Source organism: Protomyctophum bolini (genome assembly GCF_963924005.1).
Source record: "Protomyctophum bolini genome assembly, chromosome: 11".
NCBI lineage: Eukaryota > Metazoa > Chordata > Actinopteri > Myctophiformes > Myctophidae > Protomyctophum > Protomyctophum bolini.
The window spans coordinates 27,336,467-27,364,342 of record NC_137872.1 but is presented as its reverse complement, the minus strand read 5'-3'; the positions used below and the strand labels follow the sequence as shown (position 1 = coordinate 27,364,342).

Here is a 27,876-nt window from a genome sequence, read left to right as displayed (position 1 = left end):
TTAGCTGTTCTTCAGCAGTGTTCTGTCTTCTGGGGGACAGGAGGAGGAGGAGGAGGAAGATGAGGAGGAAGAGGAGGGAGCGACTGTCGTGGTAGCAGACGAAGAGGAGGAGGTCGTGGCTGAGGAGGCCGTGGCAGAGGAGGAGGAGTAGGAGGACGACGACGATGATGAGGAGGAGGCAGGGTTCGGGGGGAACGAGAGGAGCTGTCCACTCTCGGAGGAGAGGAGGGAACAGGAGCGAAGGTCCACCGTTTGCAGAGAGGAGCAGCGACGCAACAACGGTACACACTGCTCCGTCACTTTAACACAACCTGGGGACACGCACACGTACACACTCAGTGGCAAAACCATACAGACTGCTCCATCACCTGCAGATCATCATGCCTGGAAGTTGTACGGGAACGACTTTCTGGCCTTAACAGCCCATACATCTCTGCCATGCGAATACACTCTATATATAGCATCTATAACTGTATGTGCATGTGTCTAGTGCCTGTCGCGTGTGAAGCCTGCCTGGTTCATGGTCGAAGCACATGGTTGTAAACACTTTCATAAACCCTTACATCCACATGTCTATCTGGGATAATTATGCAGGTGTGATGTGGTGGTGGAAATAGAAAACCACCCCTCCAAAGAAAAGCTAACTATTAATGCTATGCAAAAGTAATGGTGAAATCCATTTAAATGTGTTTCAGATGAACAAAATGGACCAAATCAACACGTTACCAGAGGTGTTGTGCTGCCCATAATTTAACATACAAGACATGTTAGGCATCTTTTATGCATACAATATTAATGTCGATATGATCTCATTCTGTATTAAAAAAATAATAATAATCCATTCTGAAAAATACACGTAACAGGGCATCTGCAGATTCTGCACTGCAGGCTTAGGCAAGTCAGATTTAACTTCAATACCTTATATTTAATTTTGTGAGCTTGTAGATCTGTTCATGCTGTTACTTTGGGCTTGTTTATCTGTAAAGACAATCGGACCGATTAAGTAATTAATCAAAAAACAACTAGAATCGGCCGACATCGATGTGTTTGCCGATTAATCGCCCATCACTAAGAGCATGTTGTTGACATCACCGTGCGTCAGGTTGCCTAGTTTTGTTTTTATGATCCATGTACACGAGTCACGACCTCGTTGATCAAGCCAAGGCAGGCACGGCACGGATGAGGATGAGGTCACGGGCCCACAAACACGGGTGTGTTGGGAAACATGAGCCAGGCCTTATGCTGCGTTCACATTAGCAGCAACAAAACGACCAAGCATTGCCAGCTGCACTGCTGCCGAGTCACCTTTAAGTGCTGCATCACTCACACATTGCCATCATCAAGAGTGCATCTGACGAGTGAGAAAAATATAAAGGGGGAAAAGTATTGGGTTAAAAAGAACGGAATTGGATTAATAATAAAAACGTTGAAGCCAGCTTAACCCATGTGTAGCTTTTTGTAGCAGGTGTGAAAAGCTACTATAGCGTCGGGCATCAGAATGATTTCATGTTGCCGCAGGCTTCGGTTGAAAACGGCTTGTAGCCTTTCGCTTTGTAGCTGCTAGTGTGTGAACGCACCATTAGGCTCTCTTAACATACAGAGACCTGCCATGAAGTTTACCTGAATTATAGGAGGATTCATTTGTGGGAGTGGGTGTCTATATTTACAAATTGCAGCATTTAACTCTCATTTCATTTTATATGGTTATAATGTGGTTATATTCATGTAGAACACGGAGAAGAAATTATAATTATAACTAAAGCTAGAAAAATAAATTGGAATAAAAACAATGCTCTACATATTTCATATTGTTTTGGCTATATGAAATCTATAATAATTCTGCCAGTTTGAACCGTTAATAAATCTTTATGTTGTTTTCATTACACATTACACAACACATAAAAAATGTAAACGAATGCTACAAAACTAACCTGGAGATTAAGTAGAAGCAGTCATGAAGGAGGTAGGCTGTGCACTCATCATCATTAGAAGATGACTTGGGTTTAGGTTTAGAAAATCTTAATAGGGTTGCTAATATTTTCTGTGTGTGGTGGCAGCGGTCCAACATACAACAGTGTCGGCGTTTGTTACACGATGTGTGTTTTCCCATTCAATTAGGTCTACTCTGCTTGTCTTGCTCAAAAATGTTCCCGTCTTTCTGTCGGAGGCAGTGCCGTTTAGATGAGAGAGTTGCGACAACTCCGTTTACTGTTTATTCGTGGAGCTGCATGAGTCACTGAAAGGTATGTTGTCGTCACTCTCTCTAAACGGCTCTGGTCTCCAGTCTGCGCTCCGCTCACCGCTCGTCTCTGAGCAAGATGGCACCGCCCGTCAGTGTTGTTATTATTACAAAGTAGTGGTTCTATTGTTTATAACGTAGGATGAGGTCGGATGCGGGTCCATGGATTATTGTTTTACTAATATATTTTTTCACATGGATTATTATTACTGTACATGCCGAGTACAGTAGTGCATCCCGTGGACACAGAGGTTGTTGGTGTATTGCGTCCCATAACTATAAACTGCGTTTTGGGACGCAAAACGCAGGCAATGTAATCTCTTGTTGTGTAGTGTGTGTACCTGCTAGGTTGATATGCGTGAGGCTCTCTCTCAGAGGCGATATAGGGGAGCTCAGGGTGTGAACCGTCTGGTCTGTGATGCTGCCACACTGACTCAGGTCCAGCTTGGCCAGGTGGGGAACGTAGCGCACCAACAGGCGCGACGACGCGTCCGTCAGATCCAGGCCGGCCAATCGCAGCTCTGTCACATTCTGGAACCGCCCTCCCTTGGTTTCTCCATGTGCTGTATTGTCAGACAGTGGGGGAAGAGAATCATTTGAGGGATGTGTTCAAGACCTTTTGGAGTAAGAGTTAGCCGAACAAAGAAAACAGAAAAGGTCACTATTTCAGATGTTGTTCATCTTATTTATCGTTATTGCTGGGGTTTAGAAAGCACTTTCAGTGTAGTAGCAGTGTATGTAGTAGCATTAAAAATGTAGTCTTACTCATGCCAGTGTCAAGTGAATATTAGTAGCTTTGTGAGATAGTCCAACACAAATCCAATAAAAACAGATTTTTAGATCAGCGTTTTACAGGGTGGCGAAGCAGCTCGTTTCTTTTTTTGTTTTTCATTGGTGATTTATATATTCGAAACAATATGCAAGAAGCTTTGAGGACCAAGAAGAGTGCTGGTCATCCTGCCAACAGGAGGGGCTGGGGATGCATGCTGTGCGAGGCTTGGGACTGGAACTGCCTTAAGAAACAGTCAGGCTTTTGTCTATGGTAGGTGTCACAGGAACAGCTTCTTCACTAAACAAAAACAATGTCTCACAGCCCCAGAACAAGCCCTGTAAAGCTGCGTTCAGACCTGGATAGCTAGAGCGGCACGATTACATTCAAAGTCAATCCAAAGATGAGAAGTTGCGCGAACGGGCACGGCGCGAACGGGGCGACACGAACGAAGCAAACGGGTCCGGCCACCTGGTATCCTCGGCCCGACTGAAAAAATCCAACCTCCTGCACCGACTGAGTAGTTAGGAAGATATCTTGAGAACAGACAGCCAGATTTTCTGGAAGTTTTGAGGGATTAGTCAGAAGGCTACTCACAACCACAAGTCACATTTGGTGTCCTGTTAAATTGCATTTATTTTCTTGAATGTTTTATGTAAAGCACATTGATTTGTGTTAATGAAATGTGCTATACAATTAAACTTGCCTTGCACGAAAAGGTCAATGGCCAATATCACAGTCATGGTCACCATTTGAGAATTAATGGGCAGATTTTCATGAAATGGGAATCATCAGCATGCTGCCACCAAGACATACATTTTGAGTCAAAAAGGGCAAAGATCAGGGTCATAATCGAGGCCAGGCATATTTGTTTAATTAATGGAAGCAGTCCAGATCGTAATTAGCGACACCTGGTGACAAAAACATACTACTGTAATTACATTGACTTAATGATTGAGAACCATGGAGGACTTTTCAAATGTAACATGTAATGTTTTTGGCAATTATGGAGATGTATGCAAATTATCCATGGTATAAGCATGATAATGTACTGAGTGCAAGTCAGTAATGAAAAGATAATGGCACTTCAGGGATGGCAGCCCTCTCTCATGCGATTACTTTCTCATAATTGACTTGCTCCCAGTGCATTGTTACATGCACTATTACATAATACTAGTGTAGTGCAGTGTATATATAGTACAATAAATAGATTATAGCATTACAGGTCCTTCTTAACCCCTATTATATATAATTTGTTGACCAGTGTACCTCAGGGCTTCACATAGGACTCATGTCATTTTTTGCTATACATTAAATGTCTTTGCCAAAAATAGCACACGTTGCGAGTTTTACGACATGTTGTGGGCTGCTCTTTTGGCTGAATGTTTGCCCCAGAATGTGGTTAACCATACGAGTACGATGACAGTCCTAATCATTGATAGCTTCTGCTGATACATTACATAATATAATATTTCTAATTTCAGTACAGTACCTGTCCTGGTGTCAGGCGGGGGTGCGAGCAGCTCTCGGAGGTGTGAGTCTTTGAGCTCCTCTACCCTGCTGAGGTCCAGCAGTCTGAGACAGGGACAGACAGCCTGACACAGAGCAGACACCGACGACCACGGACAACCTGACACATTTAACTCTAATAGACCTGAGTGAGAGAGAGGGGGGGGGGGGTCAACATATGGGAGATATAAGGGCACAGACGGTCACACAGACTTCATACGCCATCGTAGCCAAAGCAAGCCGAGACTTCTTACGCGTACATTTCCCATGTAGTACTTGCAGGATTGTGGCCAGTGCCAGCAGGAGTGCTGGTCTTTCTTTTATTGCTCACTGAAAGACAACAAGCAAAAGCAATGGTGCTCCTTTCCTAGTGGTTGCTGCCCTTTCAAAGTAACACAATGTTTCACACTTCAAAGCCACCGACATGCCACTCCACCCCTTTGCTCACATGCGTATGAAAAATAATAGAGTGACAGGATTTTCAAAATGTCTAAAGCTCTGAAACAGGGCCACGTTTGTGGGGTCCCACAAAGTCAAGAGACTACAGTAACAAGACACCCTGAAGTCTAATCTGAAGTCTCCTGGGTGAAAGAGGGACTCCGGTTCATTCTGTGTGACGTCATAAAATCCACACTGTAGAACTCACAACAGGCAGAGGAACTGACGTCAGGAGGACAGTGTGAGGAAAAGACCCACTGACAGGCAGAGTGAGATGGGCAGAACGAGAGAGACTAGGCAGAGAGAGAGGCAGGCAGGCATGTAGAGGGAGAGATAGAGAGGAGACAGGCAGAGTGGGAGATGGACAGTAATTGAGGTTGTGTTACCTTGCAGACGGTTGATGAGCCACATGAGTTGTTTCTTAGAGATATTGGTGTATCCCAGGTTTAATGAGACCGGCTGGCGACGGATTATACCACTGAGCATGGGGGGGGTGATGGAGCGCTGCCTGCTCAGGTCGATCTGCGTCCACAACCTCTTATCACAACACCTGGAGAGAGAAGGACAAATCACTGCTTTTGCTCGTCCTCCTCTCCTTCCAATGACTCAATCATCTTTTATAATCGCTTAAATTTATTTGATTTAAGGTCAATTTGTGCTTTGCGTGACAATTGCCGACTGACAGAGTGAGCGCAACAAAAGTGTCGTTAAAACAATGTGTGGCGGAGGATCTCAGCAGATGGTGTTGCGTACCTGGAAAAAAAAAAAAAAAAAAAGGATGGTTGCAAACGCTTCATAAAATGTTGAATAATGTGTGGCTTTGTGTGCGGTTGTCGGTTGGTTAGATGAAATAAGCCACAGAGATGCACGAGACCACATTCACTTCCTCGTTTACATTTTCTGGCAAGGCTGTCAGCGAGTCGCAGACAGTTACGATTGTGCAAGACTCAGAACGCGTGTGCGACACGTGCCGCGACTTGCCGCTCAAAGCATGAATTGACCTTAAACTCGTTTCAGCCCTAACGACACTGACCAGCGGCTCCAGGTGCGACAGACCCTCATGCAGACGCACAACTCCCTGTGGCTGAGGTGCTGGAACACCCTCAGCCACACGTCGCGGGCCATGATGTGGGAGGAGCCAGAGTCCAGGGGCAGGCAGCTGGGCTCGGGGCAGGCGGGCGGAGGTCTCACCAGGTGCCTCTCCATCTGGACGGGCCGCGGCGGCGAGGGCACGGCAGGGGGGCTGCGTTTCATCATGTGGGAGCGCGGGGCGAGGCGCGACGGCTGCGAGCGGGGGGAAGCCGCCATGGTCGACATCATCAACCCTCCCCCAGTTCCGCCCACGCCGCCGCCTGCTCCTCCTCCCCCTCCCCCGTTCGACGTGGGGATGGAGGACGAGTTGTTGGTCCGTGACGAAGACCCCACCGATGTCTGGCTCTTGCTGTTGTTATTGTTGTTGTTGCTACGGATCTTGTTGCCACGACTCCCGCCGCCGCCCTTCGCCCCGCCTCCTCCTCCTCCCCCACCCCCGTGTCTGTGATTGGGCAGTGGCGCGCTGGCGTTCTCCTTCTCGCCGCCCTCCACCCCACCTCCCCGCTCCCGCCCCCCTCCTCCCCCCCGCGTGCGTCCGTTGCGCGCCTCCTGCCCGTTGCGCTGTTGCTGCTGTTTCCCCGCAAAGCCGTCCGAGTGTCCTCCTCCCGAGGACGGAGGCGTCTGATTGGAGGAGAGAGGGGAGGAGGGCGGACCCAGGGAGGAGGAGTTCTTCCTGGTTCTGTTCGTGGTGGTTGTAGTGACGGAGGTCTCCTCCTCCTCCTCTCCTCCATTCCTCCCCCCTCCCACACCTCCCCCTCCCCTCTGAGGCTGCAGACTCCCATCCCCTCCTCTCCTGCGGCCTTTGTCCCCCGTCAGCCCTCCGGCCTGCTGCTCCTCATCCCTCTCCTCCTCGTCCTCCACCTTCACGCCGGCCGTCTCTCCCTCAGACTCCTCGCTGGCACTGAAGCCCAGCTCGGCCAGCCTCCGCTCCCTGTCCCTCTCACGCTCCCTCTCTCGCTCCCTTTCCCGGCGCTCCCTCTCCCCTCTGCTGCTGTTCCCGTAAACCAGAGGGGCGGGAGGGAGAGGCGGGTGGGAGGGAGAGGACGAAGGTGAGGACCCTCCTCCTCCCGCCCCGCCAGTCCCTCCCCCCGGCTCCCGCGACGAGTCGTCCGACTCGGACTCTGAGTCGGACTCGGAGCTGGAGGAGGAGGACGACGAGGAGGACGGCCGTCGCTCCAGCAGCTGACACATCCTCTTGAAGCGCTCCAGTTTCTCCCTGTGGTGGGAGCGCTGGTCCGCACTGGCCCCGCCCACGGCTCCGCCCCCCGCCGCCTGGGAGGAGGACGAAGAGCCCTGCCCACCTACTCCTGCTCCCCCTCCTCCCCCACCCCCCGAAGAGCTGCTGGGACCGTTGGACTCTGACGGCTCTGACTTGGGCTTCTGGAGAGAGAGAGAGAGAGAGAGAGAGAGAGAGAGAGAGAGAGAGAGAGATCAGTTAATTCTGCAGTGTGCTAGTTCATTTACAGCATGTGTTTTAGAACAGGTTTTGCAAATATCAGTGCTTCTCAAACCTTTTCATTTCAAGAACCCCCATATTTTGAGAACCACTGGTATATCTGTTTCATAGCTAGCTACGCTGCTAAATTCTCTCCCCTGTATTTATGAATTGTATTGTCTTGTCTTTAATGTATGCTTTGGCCAGAGCAAAACGATTTCCCCTTGTGGATAAAGACATCTAATCTAATCTAAGTCTATGGACAGGTCAATAACAGGTAATATGGTACATGCATAACATCATGAAACCACCTGTGAAAAGCAACTGCCATCACGCACCAATTCTGCACACAGAAGATAAAAAAACAATAGTCTAATCTTTAACTCTAGCATAGCTGAAGGGGACCTACCTTTTTGAGACGTTTTTCATGGGCACCCTTCATCTAGGAAGGAGAGTGAGAGGGAAAGAGGGGGGACAGGAGAAGGAAGGAGACAGTGAGGGATGAAAGGAGGAAGTAAGGCAGGAAATGAAAGAACGAAAGAACAGAGGAAATTAGGGATGGGAAGAAAAGATGGAATTAGGACATGGCAGGGGAGGAGGGAAAGGAGGAGAGGAGAGAGAGAAGCAGTTAGAACTGGAGAAACTTCCAATGACTGTGGTGTTCACTGTGGTAAACCCTCCTTATGCCGAGATGAACACTTCCATGACAAATTTAATTTGGATGTTTTTGTGCATAAAATGTATCCAGTAAAGAAAGTTCAGATATCTCCGTCTCTACCTTCTTCTTGGGTCCGCTGTCCAGAGGCAGTTCCTTGTCCTTCTTCCTCTTGTGTCCTCCGTCTGTCCTACCTCCGTCCTCCAGAGAGGTGGGGGTTTTCTTCTTTGGAGGGGGGTCATCCGTTAGCTTCCAGCGACCAACTTCCCCGTTGTCCAAACGCCGCTTCCCTGAACCGTCCGCTTGGTCCTGTCCACAGACATACAGGCAGACGGATGCATGAAGGCCAGACAGAAACACTACTTACTGTAACTAGTCTGTCCAAGTGAAACAATCTGCTACTTGACAAGGTTTTCAGTTGTCACCTCCTCTCTATGGAACTCACAACCAAATCAAAGCAGCGTCTCTTTTTCTCTTGTTTTCCGTGAATAATTTATTATTATTAATTTGTTTTATTATTATTGCGAACGCAGTGAGCACTTACTATGAGACCTAGCAGATCATGTCTGTCTGTCTGTCTGTGTGTCTGTCTGTCCCGCTTTTGTGCCCATATATGGAGCCGAGTGATTCGTTTGTGATTGATGAAAGTGTCTGTCCCGCTGTTACGTCACCATGACTCAGCCATAACCATATAAGGAGTCCCCAAAGCAGCTATACGTCCAAAACCCAAATATGTACGAGCTGCGTTCGCTTCCCGCGTTTGCGCGTCTTACTTGTTTTATTGTATTGTCTGTATTGTTTTATCTTTTCTGTAAAGATTTTGTTGTGTAATGTATTTATTATTTTCTTGTCTAGTTTTGTTTCGTTTGTTGTCTTAATTGTTTGTGAAACTAATTGAAAAAGCAATAAAGATTTGAATCATAAAAAAGATTGAGGGCTCCATTTTTGTCTCAGACTTTACCTGCAGTGCGGCCCGGAATTCAGCCGCTGCCCGAATATTACGAATATAGGAGCTTTCTCTGTCCCTTAATGGTATTTTAGTCCCGCGTCACCTGCTATCTCTTTTGCCGACACCGGTATTTGCGCCTAGAGGTGTAGTCATGGGCGTGTTGGCACGCTTTCCCCTAAATTGCTATTTTAGTCACATACATTTAGGAAGTGGATAGTGGAGCTTAAAAGCACCCGTAAGCCGTGCTAAATTAGTTTGGTAGAGCGGCACACGGCACGCCACACGCGCCTCAATTGATATGTCTGCAGGCACAGAGTAGGCTGCCTCATCTCTCCTTATTCTCTTATCTCTTTGTAATTTTCCTATAATCAGCAGAAGTCGAGTGCCTGCCACATCCTTGTGTCCATGGTGTTTATATAATTGTAGCAGCAGTGAGACTTCAGGGCAGCGGCTATGAAGCAATATAGCACGGGCAACGGATAAGGGATCTATTAAAGGCAATGGCACATGGACTGGTGATTGGTTACATTTGGTTTAATTATTGCAATGTCCAAACCACACCTATGCATAATATAACGGTTAACGGAGGTGTTTAAGGGATTTAGACAGGTAACCAAAATACCAACTTTAGTGGGGGAACACCCTTTCCCCACTCACAAAACCCTAAATAGTGGCTTTAGAAAGAGGAAACAAAAATGGAGCCCTTAATTCCCATCGACAATGAATGGAGAATTTACGTCATACTGTATGTGTCTGAGCAAATGTTACGTCATGATGATGTACGATGATAAGAGTGCCCCTCACTTCACACGGGTGTGATTTTTGTTTTGTAAAGGGTCTTTGAGTGCTTAGAAAGTACTACCACTCTATAAACTCTATATCTACCACTCTAGTTCAATGTATTATTAATTATCAGAACATTGGTTGAAAAGTTTTGCTTTGACCCGTCTCTTATCTGTGGTTCAACTCACTTCTCCCTATAGCCTACATCTTCACTCAGCCCCAACATCCCAGTCTCTCCTTTTACCACCTCCTTCGCTCCCAGCCTGTTCTCTCTGACTCGGACTATTTGAACTAGGCTCATGAGTACAACTGCTAGTATAAAATAGAATTGTGTTTGACACAAAAATGGTCCAGTCAGATCAATGTGGCACCGGGCAAAGTGGTTTTCATCTACAAATATGCAATAAATTTAAAATAACTGAAGCCTGCTTTCTTCTTTGGGGCCACTTCTGTCTCTTCTAGAAGCAATCTACTATACTCTACCCACTGGTGCAAACCTTTGTCTTTGAATCCTCATTCTCTCCCCCAAGCCCTGACAGCAGAAAGCCTTTTATCATCCTGAAGATTCCCCAGGCCTCCTCCTCAGCTTCTTAGTAACTGCTCAACATGCTCCCAAACTAATGCAGTACTCTCTCAACCAAATGGCCCTCAAACACTCCCCCAAATGTGCATCAGACCCCTACTCACCCTAAAGCATCATTTATACTTTGTCTAGTCTCGTGAAGCCAGACATTCCTAGATTTCCACCAGGACAGCTGCTGATAACCAATTATGTCAGCACCCCACCGACGTTGGATTGGTTCTGCAATGCAGGGTTTTTCCTTCTTTTCCCCCCCATTACACTCTCTAATTGTTTCCACGCAGTTTTAGAAGCAAAAACTGGGAGATTGTCCTCAGTCTCTAGCTCAGTGGTTCTCAATGTCGAATCCATCGTCTGGGGACCCCTGGTCTCACAAAGCCAGTATTCCACAATCTCTGATAAGAGTCTGGAACTACACCTCCCGAAATCAGAGTAATCCGTTTGTCATTTCCGTTCACAAAGATATATTTTAAAATATCTTTAGAGCTTATTCTTTTATTTCCATTTCCGTTAGGCAGCAAGCTATATATGTTTAGATGATTTCTATTTATATTAGGATAGATTTGCGTGACTATAAAGACGAAACGGAAGTGGAGGATGCTTCAGTTCAGCTTTATATTTTACTCATGGTCTGGCCATGCGAGACTAGGGGAGCCCCACAGGTCCTTGGAGGGGTTCCAGAGGGTCCCAGCTAAATTTGTTACGGTAAAAATAGCAGATGTACAAGCTCTCAGTGCAGCACTGCAATCTTGTACATCTTACATTTCTTTTAAAAGTATTTGAAGAATCACACCCGTGTGAAGTGAGGGGCGCTAAGTCTAACTCATGTTCATTAGGTGATGTAATGGTGATGTAAAACAAAACAGTGCCAACACAAACATTAAACGCCATTAACAATAAAGAGACAACATGACGTAAACGACACATGACGTAAATTTTCCCTTCATTGTCAATGCGTTTACAAAACAAACTTTGAACTAAAGACATTACACATTATACACATTAAACCTGTGTATAGGAGGGGCTAGCGCCCCTCAAAAATACAAATATAAATATATATCATTCAAAGGGAGTCTACCAACACGCCTCAAGCCTGGTCCGGTGCATCACAGGAACAAGGACACATGTTGCAGGAGGAGGAGAGGACACTGAAGCAGCACAGACATGTTATGCCTTTTTATTAGGTGCTAGTATAGAAAACGACTAACGTTTCAACCTATGCGGTCTTCATCAGAGTCACTGATGAAGACAATATATCAATGTAGGGGTCCTTGGCATGTTTAGAGAGCGACTTGTGACTCTATACTTTGTCTTGCTGTTCAGCTGTTCCGACAGCTAACAGCCCCATGCAGTCCACCAGTGTCTGTCTCACCTTACTGGTCTTGCCCTCCTTGTGGCACTTGGGGCATTCCCAGCAGTTTGGGATCTCATCGTTGATGATGCCTTCGGCTTTAGCCATCTGCAGAGATGACACGGCATGTTAACACGCATGGCATACATACATACAGTACGTACAGTACAGGCCTGCTGCCTTGCACACACAGTATATTTTGTACATGCACATCACGCAATTATAATTTATCTTTACATTCACTGAGTGGACCATTCAAAAACACATATACATTGTATGCTTTAGAATTAGATTCTAAATGGAATATTGAAGTACTGGAACTAGTATAGAATAATACAATTCTGCTGACTGACACCCAGTGCAAATGGGGCATCATGGTAGATAATACATCCATGCAGTGCAGGGATGGAACATAATGAGTAAATTGGCCATTCAAAAAGAAAAAGGAGCAACAAGACAAAAAAAGACTAAATGAAACAAAATGAAGAAAACTGAAATCAGAATCTGTGCATGTCATCATTATTGTCAAAACACATTCACATTCACATTATTTTCACAATTAAAATAAAACAACATTTTTAAATGGTGAAAATGTATTTTTTTAAAGTCAATAGGGAGCCCAGAGTCAGAGGCTAATGGCTATTTGGGGGGCGTTGGCATGTAGGAATCCCCAAAGCCATCTAATAGAAGAGTTACGATATTGAGGGGGCAGAAACCAAGCGCTCGAGCGCTGTTCATGCCGCCTGAAAGGGGGACAAGCTGGAGTTTAAAATACATGGTATGGAGCATTACATGGAGCAATTTTAGGCATGTGTGCAACACGTCAAATGTTTTAAAGTATTGTACAGTAACAACTAAAGTCTCTGTAATGTTTATGTTGTACGATTACTACAAAACAATCTAAAATAAAGGGATTTAAGATCATTACAGCTGGGCTGTTGCCTGTGTCCAATGCATTTCTGCCTACTTCCAGCCCAGGACTTGTCCCGATTTGTTGTCCCCATTCTCAATAGAAGTCTATGGAGAGCCACCATTGGTGAAGGGAGTTCTCTTACTCTATGGCTCTGGGAATCCCTTGCCTAACACAAGCGCATGTCAGGAGCATGGAGTGTAAGTCACTCAGAGATGAAGACTGTGCACATATGGAGAGACACACACACACACACACACACCAGCTGCACCATGAGACAGCTGGGCTGGACAATCTTGCTGCGTGTGTGACATAAGAGACAGACATGCACAAACTTCCAATGGAGAGCAGACACACACACACACACACACCCCAACAAATGTATGCCACACCCCCTTCCAGAGAGAAGAAACATGAGTTTGTGTGCGAGCGCACACACACACACACCCACGTAAGTGTTAATTTAACTCATGAGTGTAAAACTAGAACTGTGAGGATACATTTGGGTCAATGAACACAGAGGAATTGTCTGTGCACCGTACACAAGCGTGTACACACGCACACACAGTGTTGACAGCTTAATACAGAATATATTTACTCACTTGTACAATTACACACACACACACACACACACACACACACACACACACACACACACACACACACACACACACACACACACACACACACACACACACACACACACACACACACACACACACACACACACACACACACACACACCAGTTCCAGGGGGTCCCTAGCTAAATTATAGTTTGGAACTAAATGGGACCATTATGGGCCTGTAACTCTGAGAATGTACAAATGGAAACGCGTCCATTTGGTTCCATTTTGTACACTCTCAGAGTTAAATTAACATTGATTTTACAATATAAATTGGGGGTCCCAGAGATAGAAATGCCATTAAATGGGGGTCTGTAGACTAATGCATGTCAAACTGGGGGTCCTTGAATTTAAAGAGGTTAAGAATAGAGTCGTAAAAATCTCTCTGGAGTTCCATGGCATATATTTTCAAATGGGGGTCTGCAGGCTAATGAGTGTCAATTTGGGGGTCCTTGACATTAAAAGGTCTGGGTGGGAACCACTGCTGTATAGTGTACTTGTGTTGCAGAGGTTATACACAACATGAAACACACACACACACACACAGACACACCTTGAGGCAGCTGGGGTGTATGATTTCGTTGCAGATGGTACACTCCATGAGGGAGAGGCTGAACTTCTCCTCCTCAGAGTCCACCGTGTCCTCCTTCCCTGCTTCACCGCACACAAAACACACTGCTGTGTGGGGCAGCACCGGCTGGAGGGGGAGAGAGAGACACACACAGAGAGAGAGAGAGAGAGAGAGAGAGAGAGACAGAGAATCATTGAGCATCACAGTTCTCCAGAGGTGCGTTATTTAAATGGATGCTTCCTTTGATCACGTGATATAAATCAGGACACAGTGATAAATTGCACACACAGTAAAAAGAAAATCCCTGGTGGGTTCCATCGGGTTTATTTTTACACTTAAGTTACATTAACACAGGGTTTGGAGCAAGGCACTAAAACTGGGAGGGCTGTGGATTTGATTCTCTGTGGTGCTGCTCGGTGTGCGGAGCACAGTGGTAGGCTAGGCAGTGGTGTAAAGTAACTAAGTACATTTACTTAAGCACAGTACTTTAGTACATTTGAGGTATTTTACTATTTTTACTTTATTATACTTTACTTGAGTATTTTCAATTTCCAATAATTTTACTTCTACTTTTGAAAACGTACAGTTTGATACCAATACTTTTGTACTTTTACTCAGTAAATTTAGAATTCTGGACTTTTACTTGTAACTAGTGATGGGAGATTAATTGGCAAACACAACGTTATCGTGATTCTAGTTGTTTTTAGATTAATCGGCATCGGTTCAATTATCGGTCTGATTAATCGGTCTGTCTTTCCAGATAAACAAGCCCAAAGTAACAGCTTGAATAGATCTACAAGCTCACAATATTAAATATAAAAGGTATTTAAGTCAAGTTAACAGGTAACAGCCCCCCTCCTCCAGCATTCATAATGACCATCTGCAGCCATCAGATGGGTAAAGCTGAAACTGATTAATATAATATAATCACATGAACTCTAGTTGTATTGCATTGTATTTAAAGTAAGAGTGGCCTTTCATAAGGTGCTTATGATCAGCCCAAAGTGTGTCATGAATGGCTACACATTTATAGAATGCAGGTGTGATACACAAAGACCTAGTCTATACAGTACCACGCCCACAACTATAACCAACTGGCTACTTTTTTCACTGATTTGGACGTTGCAAACGTATACACTGGTGGAATACCCTATCCACCTTACATGGTCACTCACAGTCAAGGTCAACGTCTTAATCAGTATGAGTGGTTATCAACTTATCATGTTTCTTTGTCCTGTGTGACTCACCAACCATTCTGAATCTGTACGTATAAAGCTACAGTGAATCACTGAATCTCTTTTCCTTTCACACTCACAGGTGGACAACAAACCCCATAAAAGCTCTTGAGTTATGGATTAATGAGTAGAGTTGTTTAGTTACTGCCCAGTAGAAAAAGTCTTTAACAATGGACCTTATGTAGCTCCACTGGGGCTCAATGGCAACCTTGATTCACAGTAGTTGTTGGTGGAGGGCACAGTTTAACTCACATTAGAACTGGGCAATTAACTAAACATATATATGAGAAACCCATATTTAGAACAAATTTACCTTTCTCATTTAAGTTAGTCATTTAGGTTGTGCTATTTTTCAAATCGACACGAAAAACATTCCAACAGTTGTTTTTTAATAAATGTCTAAATCAATTAGTCTGATTAACCACTTTGATTCTTCCCTGTACAATGGTTGCGTACAAAAAGACACAGAAGAAAATAGCAGATCTACAAGCGGAAATAAAAGATCTACAAGCTCACAAGGCATCACATTGAGATGACTTGCGCCCAGCCCTAGGCATGATTTAATTCTGCCCTTGAATACAGGACAGGACACATTTCTTCTTAGAACTAGGTTAAATCCATCACGGCATAACCTTTCAATTCTCACGTAGATTAAAAAAAAGAAAAGCAGTTATCAAAACCTCCCTAATTCAAAAATAAAACCCTCTCTGTGCCAGGGTATCAATATCAATATTCACAGACTTAGACTGAGTAATGGTGTCATCATCATGGTATGACAGGAAGTGCCCTTCCAAAGAAATTCAATTGCCTTTCTCTGCTGCGTCTAGGGTTCAAACCTGGCTGCGACCTTTCTGACCTTTGGTGTGTAATCTAATCCGTGGAGAATGCATTGAGCAGTGTGTGTGTGTGTGTGTGTGTGTGTGTGTGTGTGTGTGTGTGTGTGTGTGTGTGTTAGGTCTGGTGTGTGACTCGGCTGGTCAGAGAAGACAACATGAGAGCTCTTGTTCGTTCAGCGGGAAACGGAAGGACTGATGACTACTGACTAGGACCAATCTGCACCACATTACAGTACAGTACAGTACCACTGTATATGCATGTATATGCATGTATGCATATACAGTGTGCACACAACACAACACAGTTTCCAGCGCTGACAATCTTGTACTCCATTAGTTAAAGCAGCACTGTGTAGTTTGCGGTATCGGTGGCCACTTTAGACACAAATACCATGGCAGACAACATCTTTGCGATAGAATAATCGCTAATGAGAAGATAATAGCTGCAGCCCCAAAACCAATGGCGACAAACTCTGTGAAAACGTATCCCTGGAGCGTTAATGTAAAAAGGGCCACTGCCACTGGGATCTGCTGTGGATAGTCCTCATGCAGAGGTCATGGACACAGTCATGGACACAGAATGAGGTGGTGGAAAGAGTACTCAAATGTTTTACTTAAGTAAAAGTATAAATACTGCAGCAATGCAGAAATACTCTGTTACAAGTAAAAGTCCGGAATTGAAAGTGTAGTATTGGAAATACTCAAGTAAAGATTACTCAAAACTGTACTTAAGTACAGTATTTAAAAAAAAAAAAACTTTCCACCTCCGAGTAAAGATTATACAACAAATACTATAATTCAGTCCTTCAGGCCTTCATTTGTGTCAATGGATAATATACAGTGTCTTCCTGTTTGTTCTTTAAATTACTTCTATAGCCATGCTTTGCCTTTCATCCTAATGTTCTACAAGAGAAACTGAAGGGAAACATTGAGGGCTGTGACGGCATTTCTTCTGACAATTTTACAAATCGCTGGAGGTAAGGAGCTTGCTGTCGATAAAGGACCAGTATGAGAAATGGAGAGAGACAATGCATTCCCTCCATCATCTTGTCAAATAGTCATAGTTTGTGTTGTGCTGCATCTGAACAGAAAGGATAGTGGGGATACTATTTGACCAGATGTTCAACATGTCCTCGCTGTCGGGTGGAAAACCTTGCATGTCCAAAACAGTAACTTTTTAGGAAAGGGGGAGGGAAAGAAAAGAACCCATGTTCCAATGGAACCAACGCAGTCATTATTTAGTCACAAGCTCTTATCAATACTTTTCAGTGGTTAAATATTTATAAAACCCAAAGACAGACATAACCAATTTCAACCCATCATCCCTGAAAGAGCGAGCTGATCTACAAGCTCACAAAGTGTCTCACTGCAACGCACTGCCAGCTTGTACAGGTAGATGCGCTATTGTCGCGACTTTTGCGCAACACAAGAAGTATAAAATACTAAAATAGGACACAAATTTGGGGAAAAATCATAAGAAGATGTCCGACAGCAACGATATATTGTCATGTTTACCTTGAGCTCCATCCATATCTCAATCTCAATTGCAACACAAACAAACTATACACACCATACACCACCACCTCCACCTAAACTCCCAAATCCTCCATCTCTCCTCCACACTGCTCCTTGCAGCCACCTTCCTCTGCCTCAACCTCAACCTCCTTCCAGAACCTCCTAATCCTCCTCTATCTCCTACTATGCCTCCATCTCTGCCTCCTGTCTACTCTCTCCTCCCGGTTTGTCAGACTCTCCACTCAGCACCTCCTCCCCTGCCTGCAGAGAATCCGACCCCCTTTATCCACCTCCTTCTCATGGGATCAAGGAGAGAGTATACCCCCTCCCCTGCTCCCTTTTGGAAACATGAGAGAAACATGCCCCCACCTCCTCATACTCATCCTCTTGAACATTTATGATTAGGAGGTGAAAGAAGATGCCAGTAATAGCAGAACGACTGTTTCACTAACAGAGGGAGAGAGAGTGTGTGTGTGTGTGTGTGTGTGTGTGTGTGTGTGTGTGTATAACCGCGGTGATGGATCAAAGCGCGCGCACACACACACACACACACACACACACACAAAGCAACCATCTCCCGTTACCACGGAAACCCAGCATCATTGCCTGCCGGGCTCAGCTCTCTGTTGATGCTATTTGAAGCATCGACACAATCACACCTTCAGATTTTCAACAAGACATGCTCTCTCTGTCTATAAGTGTGTGTGTGTGTGTGTGTGTGTGTGTGTGTGTGTGTGTGTGTGTGTGTGTGTGTGTGTGTGTCTCATGCACAGTGCTCCCATTCTGTTGGGCAAATGGCTCGCTAATCTTTCCTTTTCACTGAGTAGCTTAAACACCAGCATGCAGGCTGTGTGGGTAATGATGTGTGTGTGTGTGTGTGTGTGTGTGTGTGTGTGTGTGTGTGTGTGTGTGTGTGTGTGTGTGTGTGTGTGTGTGTGTGTGTGTGTGTGTGTGTGTGTGTGTGTGTGTGTGTGTGTGTGTGTGTGTGTGTGTGTGAAAAAGATATATGTCAGTCTATGGAGTGTGCACTATTGCTTTACTAATTTATATTGACTGAACATTGCAATCTGCACATTTACACTTACGATGCATTTGAAAAGACCTAAAAGATTATGTGAAATTGGGGCTGCACATTGTACCAATCTTAAATTGAGACAACAAATGTCATTAATGGCATCTCTGTATATCTATTTTTCTATCTATCAATCCGATCAAAACATCCCACCTATTAGCACTGGGTAAAAATATATTCAAACACAAGAAATCATAACTTTCTTTGCGCTGCAGCAAAGGGAGAGAAATAGGAGCACTGAAATGACCAGTGCAAATGTAAATCTTTTCATTATTTGTATTAAACTATTTGGAAAGCTCTCGCAAATAATGAATGAATGACATGCCCAAAACAGGGATAGATTATTAACCAATAATTTTATATAATCGATTACATTGATTAGTTTGATTAACTGTTGCAGGCCTAGTAAATTGTGATGGAATTGGGAGATCGTTGCCAATGCCCATTGCCCAGCACTATTATCTATCCATCCGACTTGTACTCTGTTGTTCCATTCCAAAATGGCATTAGTAGAACTGTGGTGTGAGTGGCCTCAATGGTAAACAGCCAAAGAGCACTTCATCTGATTGGGTTATTAAAAAAGAAGAAAAAAAATCAAGAATCATTACACTTTCACATATTGATGTAACTGAAGCCAAAATACTGTGTATGCACAAGATATTATTTCATACACATTCAGCAGTCAAATCTGGTAGGGCACGGGATCACACAGGATCACCCCTAAGCTCACATCTGAAGAATGTCACAATACTCCTTCTTGAACATTATTTAAAATGTCTCAATTGCATGGAGGTTTAACCAGACAACTTTGAATAACGTGGATTCAAATTTCAGAGAAGAGGAAATGCAATGCAAACACACAGAGAAAACCTCAAACGTTCCAACTTAGACGGATATCTTGTTTCATACAGTACTTCTCCATTCAGTACTTCCTTGTAGTGGACTGGGAACATGTCTAACAAATGCAGTTCTTCTGGGCAATGTACTGACTTTTCAAATATGACATAATTTAGATACTAGACCATGTAAAGCTGCAATGTTTAACAAGTTTAATATCCTTTCAACCCCAGGCAGGTCGCTGATGTCGGAGACCAAATATATCCCATGGCCCGTCTGCTTATTGTACATTTCTATGGAAAAGTAGGGAGACCACCTACTCCAACCACTGCAAATGTAATTGCGACCAAAGGTCGCAGTTAACTAAAGCATTGTGCATACGATGTGTGTATATGGTGCCCAGGTCTCATGACATCATGCGACATCCTCAGGGATGGAGATGTGGAGACCCTGATGTCATAGTAAATGAAAGTTAAGCGCATATGGAGATCCCTGATGTCATCAATATTGGCCAGCAACTCTACATCCGACCTCAAACCTCTGAAACCCTTAGGTCCCCATATATGGATATATGGCAGAACCTGTTCTGACATTGCATATGTTGATCCTTCCTCATCCATCATTCCTCTTCGATGTCTCCCTTTTGACTTATACCTGTCGATTCAAATTTCAAACTCTAGACGGGCCTGCCCCAAAGTTATTAGTGCAGCCGACAGCTGGCGAAAACTAGAGTTCTCAACAAGCCCGAAAATGAAGGCCCGGACCTACCTGGGCCCTCATCAAACCCTGTACAATCAAGATACTGCCCCCGCTACCAGCCTTAGATCTCCATATACTGTATGGAGCTCACCTGTTCTGACATTCCATATTATGTTGATCTGACCTCATCAAACCCAGTACACTCAAGACCTGCACCTTATATGGCCAGTGCAGCATTCATTCCATGTTGTTCTGACCCGAAAAGGAGATGTACTCCGCACACTGTTTAGTAGCTCCCCATGCAATTTTATTTAGTTAACCCATAGACTCCTGTTGTCCTTATCGACGTAATTAATCACAAAATCCAGCACTATCGTTGATGTTATTGACGTAATAAAGAATATATTCTTTTTTCCATATCACACATTTTTCTATTGGTGTCTAGAGCTGGCAAAAGGCACAATCAGCTGCTATTAGGGGTGGCAATCAAAGTTTAAGGATGACAATGTTTCGACCCAACTGGGTCTTCGTCAGGTATCGTATCCGACATACCAGGTATCGTACCCGAGAGACCTTGTGAGGTCTCGCCCTCAGGCGTCTTACTGGTAGTATATTGTATCAACATACTCTGTCATACAGATAGATAGATACCGACAAATGTGTCAAAATGAAAATGTAATCATCCCACTACCAGAATCAGAGAGGCAACGACGCTGTGTGCCTCAGCTCGTCACGGGCTGACCAGCACCACCAGCTTCCAAAGTTGCCACAGACTTCAGCACACACAAATGATCTAGGCTTATTATCCTGCCCTCAATGTCTTCACATATTGTACAGTTAATATAAAACGCATTATTCAGGCACATTTCAGCTACGTACCTCTTTTGACCATTAGGCCCACTTTACACAACGTCATCAAACAGCAACGCATACCTATGGTAACATCATTCTACAGGCCACAGGTTTCTGTTACACCCTTTAATTAATTTTTTTGGCGTGGCGCTAGACCGCTCAACCGGTCGAGCTTCTAGTTAAAATAAGTTGCAGATTGCACCTTCGACACAAAGATTTCAAAAGATTGTCTTATTTTGACATTGCATTCCGTTTCCGATGACTATCATAATATATCATAATCATATCTACAGTGAAGTCCACTAGCACTGACCCCTTTGGCAAAGTACGGACGGCTGATCATCAACTTGAAGACGTAGCCTCCATTTCAAATAATGGTGTACTGTACATACAACTTCATAACGAGCTGTTCTTTTCACAGTAATCTCTTCCAGATGCTATGCAAATGTCTCAACATTCCTACCACGTTCCCATTCTGAAGTAATGCCAGAATTCTACCTTTGCGTTAGTACGGATGGCTGGAATAGCATTAAACCTCTTTACATTCGGCTTCATTTCTTTTCTTTTTTTTTGGAGACCAGAAAAAGAAAAGAGGGCAGGTGAACATGGAGGTTGTGGCATCACGAGAATGTTTTTCGCAGCCAAGAATTCTTGAATGGAGACAGCAGTGTGTGAAGGAGCGTTGTCATGGTGAAAAAACCATGGGCCTTTTTCTGATCACTGATGGGGGTCTCTCTCCAAACTTTATCCTTCACATGAATCAAAGCCTCTTTTAAAATGAGTAACAGAACAGCACATAATAATGTCATATGCTCTCTGTTCTTTCAAATAAGGACCAAGTCATAATAACAGACACTTTGTTAAAACTCAGTCCTTATTGTGGTACTGTTGCACATCTCTCATGTGTATGTAATTATGTGTATGAATGTACTCAAGTAGTCTGTCTTTTGGTGATTAATGGGTTTGTAGTGATAAGAACATGCTAGATTATTGTCCTCTTATGCCTACTCTCATTACATAGTAATGGCGGTAAACAGGCGCTGTCCCACTTTTTGTCTTTGTTTCCCCCCTATATATATTATTATTATTATGATTTTAGTATGTATGTATGTATGTTTCTCTGGCGCAACCTCGTGGCCGTTGTTCGCGTTCGTTTCCAACGTTCTGTGTGTGGTTCAATGACTGTTTTGTTGTGGCTTTCCTGCTGTCCACTCATTACATTATGACAGCTGTTGTCGCGTCGAGGCTGTGGTCGTACAGCTTGCTCGCTGCGGTGCGGAAATCAGCCCTTTCGCGGTGCGTGTGGCATAGCTCAGGAGGCAGGCAATCATAATACATTCCCATTGGCTTAGGCAGGTTTCACCTGACAAAAAAAAGACACCAATCGCCAAATTGTACTTAACACTGCAGACTTAACTAAAACCAGGTCGAAGAGAACATAATATTACGCTTAACTGGTCTGTTCCGTTTTAGGTTCGGTTTTTCAGATTTTTATTAAAATGTGAAAAGGCACTTGATGACAAGGCTCCTAATGTGTTAATCCTATTTGATTAAGTTATTAAATCATTATGAGAATCTGTGCGCAGCCTGAGGTCCTCAGATGGCAACATGCTAGTTGCTCTTGTGTCGAAACTGAAGACAAAGGTGAGCGACTGAGCATGCCTTTAATGTCAGGGGTCCTCCACTCTGGGACGACCCAAATGAGAAGTTCAGGCTTGTTAATTCAGTGTCTGCTCTTAAATAGCTTCTTAAACCTTTAATCGAAAGGAAAGAAATTGCATCCTTGCCAGAGACCTTTTGTACTATGTGACCTACTACCTAAAGCTTATAATACATGATATAAGACTCTCAAGAAGAAAGAGTAACATAATATGTATTCAGTACAAGGCTTGTGTTCACCTCAATTGCAGTTTGACTTTCCTTCTGTATATATACATACTTGAAGGGCTGCACATTAGCAGGCTGCAATATCTTTGTGCCTCCATCTGTGTGAACCAGTGTTTGTGCCTTTCTCATAATTCTCAACCACTCCTCACGGTACTAATGTCATGCCTCACCCGTTTACCCGTGTGTGGCTGTGTGCACCAATTTTATATGTATTATGTATGCATGTGTGCTTTGCTTATGAATGTTCTGACTGTATATGTGTACCTATGCAGGTACATGCCCTTTGATGGACACCCAATCCTCTTACATGGGCCACGAAAACATGCATTTTCTGCTTGCCCCCAGGGAGTAGCAAATCACACACGTGTCTTGAAAATAATTTTGAATTTTCTCCAACACGTCCGCGATGTGATGCATTATGTTATGTGGCTATGTGCTATTTTTGCATACAAAGTAAAAAGTAAAAAAGAAAAGGACTTAAAAGATTAATCAAAACAATTGTTTGTGTTGAATTGTGTTAGCATCTATTTGTTGGGTTTTTTTTTTCTCTATTCTTCTCGATTAGATTAATCGAAAAAGGCATTGATAGAATTGATAGAAGCCCAAACCCATGGCACTGCTACGGCCATAATCGAATCCTTGTGCTACACCTGCTGTACTGTTATATGTCTGCTGTGTCTGTGTGAGAGTTGTGTCGTCCCACTCACCGCTGTGCATTGTCTGAGGAGGCAGGACTGCTTCATCCGGCCGGGCCCTCCGAACTTCTTCATGTCCTTGCAGAAGTGGCACTCCCCGCACTCGGTCCGCATGCAGGCCTGACAGCGACGACACCGGGTCCTCCTGCGCCTCGCGCCACCGCCTGCCCCCCCGCCCAGCGCCTTACTGCCCGACATCCCCTAACAAGTCAGCTAGGCGAGAGAGAGAGAGCAATAACACACAACGAAATAAGTTAAAACAGACAGCGTAACAGCAAACCCACCATATACATGTACATAGTAAATTACACACAATAACAATAATAAAAACACAGCCCTGTCTACTCTATGGTCTCCATCTCTACCATCTATGGGCTCATTCCATGCCTGTGTGCACTAGGGACAGCCACCATGACAAACAAGCAAGTCCATGTAAAAGGACAGATGGGGGAAGAGAGAGCAAGAAACGACAAAAACAGAACAGACAGAAGGATAGATATAAACAGAGTTACGGATGCTGTACATAGCAGCACACAGCCAGGGTTCTGTTAAGACCCTTAGCTGGATCAAGGACTTTCTATAAAGCTGGAAGAAGTACAATTTTGATTCAGGGTCTGGCTCAAAAACTAGTCCACCACCCAGGGCTGACAATTAAGCCACCAGCCTGCCTAACACTGATAAATATGGGATTGTGTTTACCTACTCGACAACTATCCATTTTGACAGTTAAACAACTTCTCTAGTGGCAGGGTCTTTTCCGAGAACAAAAAGAAGGGAAAAAAAAGAAAATCTAATTGGGGCGGTTGGCATGTGAATGCTAGGATTTACCATATCATGTGCCCTGTAGGCAAGAAAATAATTCCCAATCTGGTTCCACTTCAGTAGAATACATGTACTTTGATGCTTAGATTATTACGTTAAAATTCTAAAAATTGGACCCACGCCAGCAAGCCACAACTTTATAGCAGTTAAGACTCTCTGTTCCCTGTTCAGTCTCTTTACTCTGAGTACAATAAAAGGTACATGAATTAGTCTTAGTGGCATAGGCGCAGCAACAAATCGTATTGCGCTTCACAGATTTGCTTGTCAGCTCTTTTTTGTACAGGCTGTGTGAATCATCTCTAAATCGATTAAGTGTTGTTATATGTGCTGCAGAGGCAAACATGAATGAATTGTAATGGGATTCTTTCACTTTTTGTATGCCTGGCAGCCACAATAAATGAACTGTGACCTGTCCTAGGACCAGCAGAGCAACATCCCTCCAGCTATATGGAGGTATATTCTTGTTCTGGCTGGCGAGCCCATTTACTCTACTGCTATGTCATTATATTTGTTTCATGTAGTTGGCTGGAAAAATTGAGTAATTAATTTTGTTGAGTGATCCGACCACTCTGGGACCTATTTTCCTGTTAAGTCTGTCTGAGGCCTATAGCTTAAAGAAACTAATTTAGAGGAAAGACTGCCTGCCCACCTGTTTCGGAGAAGGAGGTGCTTTGTGCACTGTCTCTGTCATTAAACGTACTGTAGATAAAGCAAGTACTTCTCACTTCTGTTATGGAGGTGGACTCAAGCATTTTGTGTTTAGATAAAAAGAAAAGTGCACTTGAGATTAATTTGAAATAGATTTGTATCTATACAATCACTGGATATAACTTGGAAAAACATTATTTGGATGTCTTCTTTAGATGTGCTTTTATACACTACAGTCTATCTCAGATCTTCAGCAGAATAAAAAAAAACATAATGTCTTCTGAGGACACACAAGGCCTGATTAGAGAGCAGTTTCTGAAGAGCAGGTGGTTAAGAATCACCCTTTCCACAGTGAAATGAAAACTTGAGAAGTACCCAGCAGGATGCGGCACAGCCCCTTCACACTGGAGATAGAGGATATAATTAAGAGAGGATGAGAGAATAGCCTACATCTCTTATCTTTCCAATTGTGTGTGTGTGTGTGTGTGTGTGTGTGTGTGTGTGTGTGTGTTTCGCTCAGGTCTCCTAATTTTGACAGGGACACAGAGAGAGCAGGAGAGAGGGGTGGAGAGCAAGGGAGAGAGAGAGGGTGACACTGCAGAAACACAGGGATGAAAAGTTCCTCCACATAAAAAAGCATCACCTAATGAAACCGCCGCCACAGCCATTTCCATTGGAGCCTGCACTGGCATCTCCCAAGAGGGCATCTTTCCACAAATTAACTAATGACAAGGACTGACAAGGTTGTGGTGGGTGTGTTGACCACCACATTGAGCTTTACTTCACCAAATGTATTCGAGTACCTAGAGAAGCAGCTACAGGAGTCACAATGTCCAGTCAGCCACACAGCAGTAATAAAGCATTCCTATGAATATCCACAACTATAACGAGTGTGTGAGCCAATATAACAGTCAGTTACAGATGGCTCCCACAGAATCCGCAGCAACACACACACAACCACTGGCTTGATTAGCAAGCTATATGGTAATGAGCTAGCGTTACACAGCACAGGCTTGTGTGTGTGTGTGTGTGTGTGTGTGTGTGTGTGTGTGTGTGTGTGTGTGTGTGAGATAATTACTCATCATACCTTCACAGTGTTATACAATGTAAATTAATTGATTGACAATGTGTGTGTCTGTGAACATGGCTCCAGTCCACACACGGCCTACAGTACAGACCAACATCACATCATCTTGCTCAGCTGTGTTAGCTAAGAAGAAGACACACAAGTTAGCAGCAGAACCACCTAAAGGATGATGATGAAGAAGAGGAGGATGCGCATCTGGCACCCAGAGAGACAGAGCCGCTCCACCACAGAACATTAACATGCTCCGTCGTCGCCAGAGCATCGACACACAAAAAATGACGTAATTTCCCCCCCACATCAGTTGAAAAAATAAATAAATACGTAATTCGTGTCGGGCGACTAGGACAGGGTCGCGCGACTAAGTATAAAATTAGCCTGTTCGGCTAGTAGCCAATGCCAGCTAGCAGCAGCTCCCCATACACTGCCCTGTGTAGAGACAGTTAACCTGGCTGTGTGTTACTTAGTTACAAACAGAACGGCGTGCAACAAAAATACGCAATTTATTTTGCACAGACATACAGATACAAACGTTACATTCTCGTAATAAAACAGCAATGATTAGTACACTACTACTAGATAACAGACAGTCAACTGTGTTCCAACTGTTCAACCTCTCTGCAATATGCTGCTTCCTCTTTCATTATAGCTCAGCAGCATCATTACAAATCAGACAGACTGACTGGAACAAATCTTACTAATAGAACACACTGCGATGATGAAGGATGGTGGGTTTATTTGTATGTGTGCCTCTGTTTGTATATGTTTGTGTGGGTGTGTGGGGTTGGGGGGGGGGCGTTAAAATAAAAAATAAATAAAATTCCAAAACACTCACCTCTTCGTGTCAAGTCGCATACTCCTTGGTCGCTCATTAGAAATGATATTAGCCACCACCAGTTAGCCGACGTTAGCTCGGGTTTTTAGCCCCAGTTAGCTGCTCTACTCACTGCTTGTCCGCTTCCTTATTTCGGCTGCTTGCTTGCTTCAAACTGCTACTGTGTGTGTGTCTGTGCGTTCACAGTTCACACACACATTCACATGTTGTCTCCCATGTTATTACACCAGCAGCAGCCTAGGCTAGCACACACTCACACACCCCTTCAGGCTAATTCACTGTATGTAACCTAGATGTGTGTTTGGAGAGGAGGAAGATGATTGTACCAATCTGGATCGATGGTAATAAACTGGAAGGGGGTGGTGTGTGTGTGTGTGTGTGTGTATCTCTTGACCCCCCTTTCCTCTTCGTTACCCTCTCTCTCTCTGACTCACATACGTCTCTCACAACGTGTTCCTCCCTCTTTAAAAACACGCACGCATTGTACTTAAAATCATGACACAAAACGTGCGCCAGTGGATTGTAATATGCGCCCGCCGCCAGAGAGCATTCTTGTGAATTCCAGTAAATAAATAAAAAAAGGTGCCTCAAAATGAAACACAAAAACGCGCTGAGTTGTGTCTATTGTTCTCGTTTTCTATTGTGCTGCTGGTGGTGGTGGGTTGCTCGTGTCGCGTATTTTGTTGTGTGTGTGTGTGTGTGTGTGTGTCAGCTGGCAGCGACATCAATACGACACAAATCCTCCGTGTTCACGTTACATCACATAGGTGACTATCGTTCTCCATTTTTGCCCTCGGAAATAAATAAATAATAGTAAATAAAATATGGGGAGTGAAAAAGTGCACGCCCCTCCTCTTCCTGGGTCGTCATGACTGAGCGTCACACAGCCAGCGCGATTTCTGGGAGTTGTAGTGCACGCAATGTTGTGCACTGTGCAGTGTGTGTGTGTGTGTG

General features: G+C 44.2%; 1 protein-coding gene across 1 annotated transcript; it reads right to left on the bottom strand.

Moving 5' to 3' along the window:
* Nucleotides 1-27,586, bottom strand: fbxl19 (F-box and leucine rich repeat protein 19; the record flags this gene model as incomplete). Its single annotated transcript, XM_080777028.1, has 11 exons — nt 26,923-27,586; nt 23,546-23,746; nt 13,888-14,031; nt 11,822-11,908; nt 8,261-8,446; nt 7,892-7,924; nt 5,989-7,427; nt 5,342-5,505; nt 4,501-4,662; nt 2,581-2,802; nt 1-311 (listed from the first exon to the last, which is right to left on the bottom strand). Exons 2-11 carry the CDS (start codon nt 23,729-23,731, stop codon nt 1-3), a joined length of 2,934 nt encoding a protein of 977 aa, XP_080633154.1. The 5' UTR covers nt 23,732-23,746; nt 26,923-27,586.
* Between the last annotated feature and the right edge of the window lie 290 nt (nt 27,587-27,876).